The sequence below is a fragment of the Anolis carolinensis genome, chromosome 6 (genome assembly GCF_035594765.1).
Source record: "Anolis carolinensis isolate JA03-04 chromosome 6, rAnoCar3.1.pri, whole genome shotgun sequence".
Classification (NCBI taxonomy): domain Eukaryota; kingdom Metazoa; phylum Chordata; class Lepidosauria; order Squamata; family Dactyloidae; genus Anolis; species Anolis carolinensis.
Genome location: NC_085846.1, coordinates 114874159 through 114886443, shown reverse-complemented (window position 1 = coordinate 114886443; position 12285 = coordinate 114874159). Strand labels below are relative to the sequence as shown.

The 12285-nt window shown below is 42.5% G+C and overlaps 1 protein-coding gene across 1 annotated transcript; it reads right to left on the bottom strand.

The window, feature by feature from the left end:
* Positions 1–219: 219 nt before the first annotated feature.
* On the bottom strand, positions 220–1749 carry LOC100566106 (5-beta-cholestane-3-alpha,7-alpha-diol 12-alpha-hydroxylase-like). The gene has a single exon (XM_003221889.3). It carries the CDS (start codon positions 1747–1749, stop codon positions 220–222), a length of 1530 nt encoding a protein of 509 aa, XP_003221937.1.
* Between the last annotated feature and the right edge of the window lie 10536 nt (positions 1750–12285).

Genomic DNA, 12285 nt, shown 5'->3' with positions numbered 1-12285 from the left:
CCTTCTAGCTTATGTTACCAATATTGTTTTCTCAGTGAGTCTCTAAAATGCTACAAGATCCCTTTGCAATCTTACAGTACTAGGAAACATTACTTTCTTATGCCTAAACAAATGCTTTATTCTGCCTACAAAAACACACAATTGATGTTTAAATGTTAGGTCCCTACAAAGATATTTGGTTCTAAAACCAGACAGGTCTCTGACTCCTGGCTCGTGTTCTCAGTAGTGCAACCGATACCTGAACTGGATATCATGTGTGGGATGCATGACACCAAACCCGTAACGCCTATTGTCTGTTGGAGGAATTCTGTCTTCTGGGTTCATCAGCTCCATCTCAAAGCAAGTAACCACGAAGAAGGCAAAAAGCTTGATCTCATTGACTGCCAAGAAACGCCCCCGGCATACGGAGATCCCTGCCCCCCATGGCATGGTGGCATATTTCACCTTTTCCCCATTCTTATAGAATTCCTTTTTGTTGCCATCCGTGGTGAGGAAGCGGTCATGCTTGAAAACAAGGGGCTCAGGGTGGATTTCTGGGTCCATGTGGGTCAAATAGGGGAAAATGGCGACCCTGTCCCCTTTGCGCAAAGCATACACCCTCCCATCATTCATCTTGAGCTGCATGTCTTCCAGCACAGCCCGAGTCACCATCGGAGCTACTGCCATCCTTAATGTCTCTTTCACGGCACTGTCCAAGACTGGGGTTTGGCTTAACATCTCCCGGGTCACATTCAGCACTGCGTTGCCTGGCTTCAGCTCCTGGCCAGAATCTCTCACCACTGCAGTCACTTCTTTCCTCACCTCCTCCATGGCCTGGGGATTCTTTAGAAGGTGTGCAAGGAGCCAGAAGGAAGCCGGACCCGTGTTGCTTTGAGCAGCCCAGAGGAGGCAAAACATAAACCGATCCCGCATGTGCTCGGGCATGCCAGTCTCAGCAAGCTGCTGCTGCTGTTCAATGATCCAGCCACTGATGTTGTCTTTCTGGAAGACATTCTTCACCGAGAGGATGTTCCAGAAGTAGCTCCAGAGACTTTCAACTTCTTTCTTTTCTCCAAAAGACAACATTGAATAGGATAAGCGGGGGACAAGCTGATCATACTTGAGGAATTCTTTAAAGATTTCTTCAGATTCCTTGAGGTCCTGCTTCAAGGCACTTTCTTTCTCCTTCTTGCCTTTACCGGGCTTGTTTCCATACAAAGCAAAATATCCAGCCCTGAAGACCATATTATAGCAGAAGTGGAACAACCCATCTTGATTCCAGGGCTTTGGGCTTTCTCCAGAGCCCAGGTCGTGAAGCATCACCTTCTGCAAGCTGTCCATCATGGCTTGCGTCATCACCTCCAACCCGTCTCCTGAAAGGTGCTTGACACTAGATGTCTCTATTATCTTACGCATATTTTGAGAAGGCCGGAAGGCAAACACATTACTGACAAGTTCATAGCCAATGGGGTAAAAATCCAGCTTGGCTCTTCCTTCTTTCACCACGGCTCCAAATGACAGCGGGTCTATCAGAAAGGTATAGAAGTGTCCGGCGATCAATACAGTGAAAATGTCGCCATGTTTCTTGTGCATCTGCTGCAGTAAACTAAGAGTGTCGTTCTTGAAGTTCAAGCCATGCCCTAGCCAGGGAATGAGGCCTTTATCCACGGGGGGCTCGTTGGCTCTCCGCTTGCGGAATGCTCCCACCAGATAGAGGCCCCCTAGGACGGCTGCCAGGAGGGCAGATAGGACCGTCAGACAGAAATCCATCTCTTTTTCTAGGAGTTATGTGGCAAAACATGTCAGGTTAGAAGGTTTATATTTTGGGACTGAGGGTGGAGTCAGAGAAGTTTGGACACACAGCAAGCTGCGCTTAACCCTTGCTATGCATATTTGTATCCAATAAAGCACCTTGAGCTGCATGTCTTCCAGTACTTCCTGCATGCTATAGAGAACATCTCCAGGAAGCAATGAGGAATCCTTAACAGGGATGAAAATATGTGCTCTTTCTTAATTCTGCATCTCAGTATGGTATGTAATTGTTGAGGAATACAGCTTGAAACAAGACATCCGTCCTTCATATGCAGCATAATGATGATGATGATGATGATGATGATGATGATGATGATGATGATGAGACGACGACGACAACGATTACTACTACTACTACTACTACTAATAATAATAATAATAATAATAATAATACTTTATTTGTATTCCGCCAAATCTTCCCGAAGGGACTCAGGGCAGATTCCAATCACAAAAAGGCAAACATTAAATGCCTGAATAAGACAACCAATACACACATAACAGTAAAAAGTAATAACCCAACGTATAAAAACAGATTATAACTTAGTAAAAGGTAAAGGTTTTCCCTGACGTTAAGTCCAGTCGTTGGATAATGCACAAATACCTATAATAATACAGAACAATATATATGCATATACACTCTTGTAAAAATCCCAAGAAAGGTAATACAAATCAGGTTTCTACAATTGTACTACTACTACTACTACTACTACTAATAATAATAATAATAATAATAATAATAATAATAATAATAATAATACTTTATTTGTATTCCGCCCTATCTCCCCGAAGGAACTCAGGGTAGATTCCAATCACAAAAAGGCAAATATTAAATGCCTGAATAAGACAACCAATACACACATAATAGTAAAAGCTAATAACCCAACGTATAAAAACAGATTATAACTTAGTAAAAGGTAAAGGTTTCCCCTGACGTTAAGTCCAGTTGTGTCCAACTCTGGGGGTTGGAGCTCATTTCCATTTCTAAGCCGAAGAGCCAGTGTGTCCGAAGACACCTCCAAGATCATGTGGCTGGCATGATTGCATGGAGTACTGTTACCTTCCCGCCAGAGGAGTACCTATTGATCTACTCACATTTGCACGTTTTCGAACTGCTAGGTTGGCAGAAGCTGGAGCTAACAGTAGGCGCTCACTCCGCTCCCCAGCTTTGAACCTGCGACCTTTCAGTCTGTAAGTTCAGCAGCTCCATGCTTTAACACACTGCACCACCGGAGGCTCCAGATTATAACTTAATTAACAACTAAAATTAAAATAAGACATAACCTATCAAATAACTGGGCTAGCATGGTAAACAGAGCTCGGATACAGGTAACAGATTTTAATCGATAGCAGTTTGTGTGAAAAAGATTTGGAGTCCTCGTGTACAACAAGTTAAACATGAGACAACAATGTCATGAGGAAGCTAAAAACGCCAATGGGATTTTGGCATGCATCAATAGGAATCTAGTGTCTAGATCCAGGAAGTCATGCGACCCCTCTCTTCTGCCTTGGTCAGACGACACCTGGAATCACACTGTGTCCAACTTAAGGGAGATGATGACAAGCTGGAATGTGTCCAGAGGAGGGTGACTAAAATGATCAAGGTTCTGGAGAACAAGCCTTATGAGGAAAGGCTTAAATAGCTGGGCATGATTAGCCTGCAGAAGAGAAGGCTGAGAGGAGACATGATGACGGCCATAAGAAGTCATAGGGAGGAAGGAGCAGGAGTTTTCTGCCACCCAGGAGACTAGGATGCAGAACAATGGCTTCAAACTACAGAAAAGGAGATTCCACCTGAACATGAGGAAGAACTTCCTCACTGTGAGAGCTATTTAGCAATGGAACTCTCTGTACTGTAATATGGTGGAGGCTCCTTCTTTGGAGGCTTTTGAGGGGAGGCTGGATGGCCATCTGTCGGGGGTGCTTTGAATGAGATTTTCTTGCTTCTTGGCAGAATGGGGTTGGACTGGATGGCCCAAGAGGACTCTTCCAACTCTAGGATTATCTGAGTCTTTGATAATTAGAGGTATAGCAGCAGTATTGTTACCAAATCCTCTTCATCTTCATAAGCCAATGAGCAAGTATGTTTTCAGTTGTTTTTGAAAGTGAGGAGGGAGGGGGCCATCTTTATTTCCTTAGGTGAGGGGTGATCATGGAGAAGGCCCTTTCTCTCGTTCCAACCAGCCGTGCTTGAGACAAGGGTGGACCGAGAGCAGGGCCTCCTCTGATGACCACAGTGTCTGAGTTGGTCTATAAAGGGAGATGCAATTAATCAAATAGCCTGGATTCGAGCCGTTTAGGGCTTTAAAGGTAATGACCAGCAGTGTGTATTTAGCCCAGAACCAGAACAGCAGTCGATGGAGCTGCCGTTACATGGGAGTTATCTGTTCCCTGTACAAGGCACCAGTTGGTAACCTGGCTGCCGATCTCTAGACCAACTGAAGCTTCTGAATTATCTTCAAAAGAATATTATCTAATTACAAGATCTAATTAAAAGACAAGCAGGAGAAGGCAATGTTTGTTTCTTGTGTTGGTAAAGAGGTTGGGATGAGAACTCAAGACTCTTTTAAAAGTGAGTACATTTTGCAAGTGTGTTGGGTAAAACTGGGTTTGAAACAGAGGTAGGTAAAGGTTTTCCCCTGACATTAAGTCTAGTCAAGTCCGACTCTGGGGGTTGGTGCTCATCTCTATTTCTAAGCCAAAGAGCCGGCATTGTCCTTAGATGCCTCCAATGTCATGTGGCCAGCATGACTGCATGGAGCGCTGTTACCTTCCCATCGGAGCGGTACCTATTGATCTACTCACATTTGCAATTTTTCAAACTGCTAGGTTGACAGAAGCTGGGGCTAATAGCAGGAGCTCACCCCGCTCCCCAGATTCGAACTGGCCAACATTTGGTCAGCAAGTTTGGCAGCTAAACAATTTAACCCGCTGTGACATCAGGGACAATTTTAAAAAATGTTTTCTTCAGGGAATCATTTGAAGAAAACCATAGGACCCTAGGGTTAAGCCTCAATTGCTCCTCCTCTGAGCAAGAGCTTTTTGAGGAGAGATAGCACATTGACAAAATTGCTATGTCCTGGGACTTTTGTTACTGAAAATCCCCAAATCCCCCCTTCAACATGGCCATTGAGTATGTTAGATGAACAGATTCTGAGCACTGTGTTCTAAAATAAGTTTTCTAAGAATATGAATATCTTAAACCCATTTGTAACTCCCACTCCCAAAATAACCCAAATATTAGTTTACGCAGAAATTGCCATACATTCTTTCACTGTGCAAGCCTTTCATAAGGACTAGCTGCTCCATACTGCCCATTTACCGAGATACTCATCTGCCCCAGATGCAATTTCAGCCTCACACGTTCACGTATAGGCAAATTCCAGTTTGGAAAGCCGAGAGGCTTTATTTAATGAAAAAGAGTTTATCAAAGTACAACGTAGGTTGTTAATCTGAGGGCGAATAACCACACAATGCACGTATAAGTAAACCAATTCAATTATTTAATGGGCTTTCATCCCATTTGTTAATAAGTAAAACCAGTCCCTCTTATGTGGGGTATCTCCTGATTTGCTTTTTACCAAAGCACATTTTTTTCTCTCCTTTACCAAGTCTTTCGTAAGAAGGACCTTGCAGCTTTTGGCGATTGTGAACTCCCTCTGAAGCTAGTTGTAAAGCTACCAGATCAAGATAAAACAAATTCAAACTGAGAAGAGTAAATGGTATTTCATATCAGTACCAGGATACAAACAAACATATCTTGATTCCAGTAAGGCCTCTGCAAAGTCCCCCATGAAGTAAAGATGAGCCCATCCACATGATTACTCTTGATTTAGAAGTGTCTGGAAAGAGACCAAAGGATGATCAAGGCAACACTGGCTGGTCATGTTGCAAAACAATCTGAAGACTGATGGCATACACCCTGACCAGGCTCACGACTGGGTGAAATGGCGCCAGCAAACCAGTAAAGTGGATCCTGCCATCAAGTGAGACAAAAACTGAAGAAAAAAAAGAAGAATAAAGTCCATGCCTTGTAAAATTAGCCTGCAACATTAACTAGGCTTTAAGGCAGGCATGGGCCTTCCGGACTCCAACTCCCACAATTCCTAATAGCTTCTAGGCTGGTAGGAATTGTGGGTGTTTAAGTCCAAAACACCTGGAGGGCCAAAGTTTGCCCACGTCTGCTTTAAGGCCATTATAGTGGCCTTAAAGCCTATCATGGGGGTTTCTGGGACTGAGCGTGTGTGACTTGTCCACGGTCACCCAGTGGGTTTCCATGGCTGTGTGGTGAATTGAACCCTGGTCTCCAGAGCTATAGTGCAATGCGCAAACCATTACACCACACTGGCAACATTTTTCCCCAACTGGGTTCCATCAGGTTTTGGCTGGGTAGAGGGCAAGGAAGACTGCATTTGCACACACTTGCACTTACACCATTTGACCACTTACACCCACATCTCAGCAAGAAAAGATAAGGAATTTTGAAACATTTCTCTCTATCCACAGAGATCTACTGCCTGCTGTTTTGAGATCACTGGTTGGTAAAACATAGGAGAACCACCCTGCCTGTAGCCAGGTTGTCTGTTTTCACAGCATTTCAGCCAAGACTTGCGTGTGTATCTGCTACACTGAAATTGCTTGGCCCAAGACAGGACGGGTTCACCCAACAACATTATGAGCAACTAGCTATGCCCAGCCACGCGTTGCTGTGGCGAAATATGGTGGTATGGGAAATAAAGTATTGAGGAATTGGTGGTAGTTAAGGTAAAGGGTAAAGGTTTTCCCCTGACATTAAGTCCAGTCATGTCTGACTCTGGGGGTTGGGGCTCATCTCCATTTCTAAGCCGAAGAGCCGGCGTTGTCCGTAGACTCCTCCAAGGTCATGTGGGATGACTGCATGGAGCGGCGTTACCTTCCCACCGGAGCAGTACCTATTGATGTACTCATATTTGCATGTTTTTTAACTTCTGGGTTGGCAGAAGCTGGGGCTAACAGTGGGGGCTCTCTCCGCTCCCCCAATTCAAACCTGTGGCCTTTCGGTCCAGAAGTTCAGCAGCTCAGTGCTTTAACATGCTGCGCCATCAGGGGATATTATTTCCTAAAGGTTGTGAATATACAATATTTCTGAATGGTTTTTTTTTTCCTGTTGGACGCAAGTATGAATGGTGCAATTAGGAAAATGATTAGGATGTAATGGCCTTGCAGCTTTAAAGCCTGGCTGTTTCCTCCCTGAGTGAATTTTTTTGTTGGGAGGTGTTAGCTGGCCCTGATTCTTTCCTGTTTGGAATTCCCTTGTTTTCAGAGTGGTGTTGTTTGCGATATTTTATGTGCTTCTACTGTCTGTGGCCCTGAGAAAACAGAGGATCTGCCAGACTTTGATGATGGGAATACTTTGTTGGGAGGTGTTAGCTGGCCCTGATTGTTTCCTGTGTGGAATTCCCCTGTTTATTACTGTCCTGGTTTTAGAGATTATATTGTTCTGCATTATTCTATCCCAGTAATTATTTCATATTAAAGTAGAATCTCACTTATCCAACATTCACTTACACAATGTTCTGGATTATCCAACGCAGTCTGCCTTTTCATAATCAATGTTTTTGTAGTCAGTGTTTTAAATTCATTGTGATATTTTAGTGGTAAATTTGTAAATACAGTACAGTAGAGTCTCACTTATCCAACATAAACGGGCTGGCAGAATATTGGATAAGCGAATATGTTGGATAATAAGGAGGCATTAAGGAAAAGCCTATTAAACATCAAATTAGGTTATGATTTTACAAATGAAGCACCAAAATATCATGTTAGACAACAAATTTGGCAGAAAAAGTAGTTCAATACACAGTAATGCTATGTAGTAATTACTGTATTTACAAATTTAGCACCAAAATATCACGATATATTGAAAACATTGACTACAAAAATGCATTGGATAATCCAGAACATTGGATAAGCGAGTGCTGGATAAGTGAGACTCTACTGTAATTACTACATAGCATTACTGCGCATGGAGCTACTTTTTCTGTCAAATTTGTTGTATAATATGATGTTCTGGTGCTTAATTTGTAAAACGATTACCTAATTTGATGTTTAATAGGCTTTTCCTTAATCCCTTCTTATTATCCAACATATTCACTTATCCTGCCGGCCTGTTTATGTTGGATAAGTGAGAGTCTACTGCATATTGATAATCTTATATCATCTGCTTAGAACTGGATTATATGAGGACCCTTCTTCACAGCTGTATAAAATGCCCACTGAAGTGGATTATATGGCAGTGTGGAGTCAAGATAATCCAGTGCAAAGCAGATAATATAAGATTATAAATGGGTTATATAGCTGTGTGGAAGGGCCTTGAGTCTACACTGCTATATAATCCAGTGCAAATTAGATAGCCTAAGTCTGCCTGTCCCCTAACTAAACCCTGGCTGTCCCTTGGCTTGCTAGGAGTTGGTTGCTAGGAGACGAAGTGGGCAGATATTAGCCCTCTAAACTGGCAGCAATTGGATAAAAAAATTATTGCTCTCCCTCTAATTAGGACTTTGTTTTTCTTTTCTTTTTGTTGTATCAACCTGGAGGCATGGATGATGGGTTGTGTTGTCAAATTTCGAGGTTGCGGGGCCTGTACTTTTGTTGTTTTGTGAGTCGCCGTGATGCCATCATTCTTTTATATATATAGATCTAGACCTCAAGGCAGATTCAAAAAGAACTGCAGAAGCACAACTCCAATGTGAAACGTTCCCAGGATGTGGGAAGTAATCCATAAGAGATTAGGAATTAGTATCTTTTTTAGCAGAGAACTCCACCTATATCTAAACATCCTTTATCATACTGTCAGAGAGATGGTCTCAGGTAAAGCAATCTGTAATGTCTCCCCTAAAGTGGGTGCTTCTTTAAGAGATCTACTTAGCACTCTTTGGCAGAGAAAGCAAAAGACTTTGTAAAACTACAACTCCAATGATTCCACAGTAGTCGTGATTTCAGGACTGCAGTTAGAGAGGTCTTTGCCCAGCGAGAATCTGTGAAACCAGGTCAGCCAAGACAGAGAACAAGCTCTCTGGGTTGAAGGTAAGCCACAGAGGTTTATTACAATCTGGCCATAAAGGATGCAAGTACAAGCAATATTATTTATTTATTCATTTATTATCTCAATTATCTCCCATGGGTGGTACCCAAAGCGGTGTACAATACGATTCAAAAGGTACAAGTATAAACTTACAGAGTAATACATGACATTTTATAGAGTTCTGATAGTAATTCAGATTTCCCACTCCCAAAAGACAAAGGTGGTATTCCAAACAATCAAAGGCTTGGCTGCCCCTATAGAGAGTTAATGTATTCATTTTTGCTGAGCCCCCTCTTCCATAAGCGTGGAAGACTCTTAGCCTCAAGTTGAATGAACAATCATCCTGAGCTTACTCTGGTCACAAAGAGGATCATCTGTTTGCATACATACACAAAGGTGTTGATTTTTATCTGGCTTTGGAAATAGCTGGTGGAACCCTGCCTGAAATTTTCTTTTCCAAGGGATTATGCAAACTGAGGGCATGGAAGGTAGCTGCCTTGTAGATACATTTTGATACATTTTCATTTGATATATTTATACTTTTAGGAATTGACACAGTACATAAAAGATACAAATTACACATAAAATATCAAATTTATCCATTGACAGAAAGGTTAGATTTGACAGAGTTGGTGAGGTACAGCTGCTTCTAGTCCCATTTCAGAGCCTCTAGTGTTTAGACCTTTTGCTTTTCTGAGCAAAAGAGCTTAAAGAGCTGGGCATGATTAGCCTGCAGAAGAGAAGCCTGAGAGGAGACATGATGACAGCCATAAGAAGTCGTAGGGAGGAAGGAGCAGGAGTTTTCTGCCGCCCAGGAGACTAGGATGCAGAACAATGGCTTCAAACTACAGAAAAGGAGATTCCACCTGAACATGAGGAACTTCCTCACTGTGAGAGCTATTCAGCAGTAGAACTCTCTGTCAGGCTCACTTCAAAGGACTAGTCTGAACGCAGATCAAAGATAGCTGCTCTCAAATCCAATCTTTATTGAAGAATACATGACTTTGGAAAAAGTCGAGAATGACCTAATGTTTACATACAATCATTTTTATCACCTCTGTCACAACGTCACACCACACGTAAATGTCATCACCAAATCCCACCCCCTGTATCACATTTCTACTATTCCCACACACTCTACCAATTATAATTGTTTATACTTTCAACCCTGAGTTCCCAGGCTCTTCTATCTTCTTCTGCCAGGTGCTTCCATGAGACATCCAGGATTATTTATGTTATGACTCCAAGTCCAGGGCTTGGAAATTCAGCCCTGGGACTTGGTTCCATGACATGGCGCCCTCTTTTTCTCCATCCTCCTCTTCGGTGCTTCTTTCATCACAATTCTGAAATAAATCAAACAATAACTCTATGTGTCCATTTTGTCCAAAGTACCCATATACTTTTTCAGTAAGCTGCGATGGAATACTGGGTGTATTTTCCCTAAACTTTTTGGCAAGACCAATTGGAAAGTCACTTCGTTTGTAACACCCTGTATTCTGAATGGTCCAATATATTTGGGGCCCAGTTTTCTCGAAGGTAGCCCCAACTTGATGTTTTGTGTACTTAACCACACTAAATCTCCTTTCTCCAATTTATCGCCTTCCATCCTTTTTCTGTCTGCGAATGTTTTATACTTTTTGTGTGCTTCCTTTAAGGATGCAGTCACTTGACTCCAACATTCTAGCATTTGAGTTTTCCATTTCCCTGCCCCTGTTTCTTCATTCTCTGTCCATCTTGGCAATTGGGGCAGAGGCTGTATTTCATACCCGTAAACTACTTCAAAGGGGGTTTTATTTGTTGCGGAGTGTATAGTCGAATTAAAAGCTAGTTCTGCGAAGGCCAGCCACTTAGACCAGTCATTTTGTCTCATGTTAGAGTACATGCGAAGGAACTGCCCAAGCGTCTGTTGAGTACGTTCTACTGCCCCGTTTGTCATGGGGTGAAAAGCAGAACTTAGACTCTTTTCTGCTCCTAGCATTTCCAAGAATTTTTCCCAGAATTTTGCTGTGAACTGAACCCCTCTGTCACTGACCACTCTACTGGGACATCCATGAAGTTTATAAATATGGTTTATGTACAATTCAGCCAGTTTCTCTGCCGATGGTAGTTTCGTCAGTGCTATAAAGTGGGCCTGTTTAGAAAACAGGTCTAATACTGTCCAAATATAACGATGTCCTTTGCTAACCGGCAGTTCCCCCACAAAGTCCATAGCTACACATTCCCAAGGCCTGGTAGGTTCTGCTACTGTTTGTAATAATCCCATTGGCTTCCCTCCTCTTGATTTATTTCTGGCACAATCATCACATTGAATAACATGATTCTTTATGTCCTTCCTCATCCCTGGCCACCAACAATGTTTTGCTATCGCCTTTGTTGTTTTTGTAATCCCTGTATGACCAGCGCTCTGGTTATTGTGAAAACGATGCAAAATCTTAATCCTTAATATTGCTGGGGTATACAGTTTCTTGTTCACAAACCAAAATCCCCCCTTCTGCTCCCCCTTTTCTGCGTTGGATGCGATCCACTGATCTCCTTCGTATGACTGTCTCAGTTCTTTTCCCCAACTATTTTCCTCGTCAAATTCAATAATAGCAGTGTTCTCTCTTTGGGTCTGCGCTCTTGTACTGACAGCTAAACCCCATTGTTTATCGGAAAATAATGTTCCCTCTTTTGCTGTGGTTATGCCTTCGTGTTGAGGCATGCGTGAAAGAGCATCTGCCAAGACATTCTGTTTCCCTTGGAAAAACTTTAATTGGAAATCGAACCTGCTGAAGTATTGTGCCCATCTAATTTGTTTAGGGGACAATTTTCGAGGAGATTTTAAATACTGGAGGTTCTTATGGTCAGACCAAATTTCAAATGGGATTCCACTCCCTTCGAGGAAGTGTCGCCAGCATTCTAAGGCTTTTAATATGGCTAATGCTTCTTTTTCCCATATAGGCCAACACTTTTCAGTTTCACTGAACTTCCGGGACAAATATCCACAAGGTTTTAAGTTCCCATTTTGATCTTTTTGCAATAGTACTGCCCCATATGCACAGTCTGAAGCATCGCAATGAATTATGAAAGGGCTCCGGATATCGGGGTGTTTTAGGACCGGTTCTTCTGTGAAGCGTCCTTTTAGGGTTTCAAATGCCTTTTGGCATTCTGGCGTCCAACTCAGTTTGGCGCCAGGAGCTTTCACTTTTGCTGTCTCCCCTTTCCCTTTTGTTTTTAAAAGTTCAGTAAGGGGTGCGGTTATTTGCGCAAAGCCTTTTATGAACGATCTATAAAAATTTGCAAATCCCAGAAATGATTGCAATTGCCTCCTTGTTTGAGGTACTCCCCATTCTTTTACGTCTGATACTTTAGACGGGTCCATAGCTAACCCTTCTGGAGATATCCGATACCCCAGAAAGTCAATTTGAGTTTTATTGAATTCACATTTGGACAGT

Bases quoted from the DNA above. Each gene is read 5' to 3' on its own strand.
- LOC100566106 (XM_003221889.3), bottom strand. From the start codon at position 1,749: ATGGATTTCTGTCTGACGGTCCTATCTGCCCTCCTGGCAGCCGTCCTA.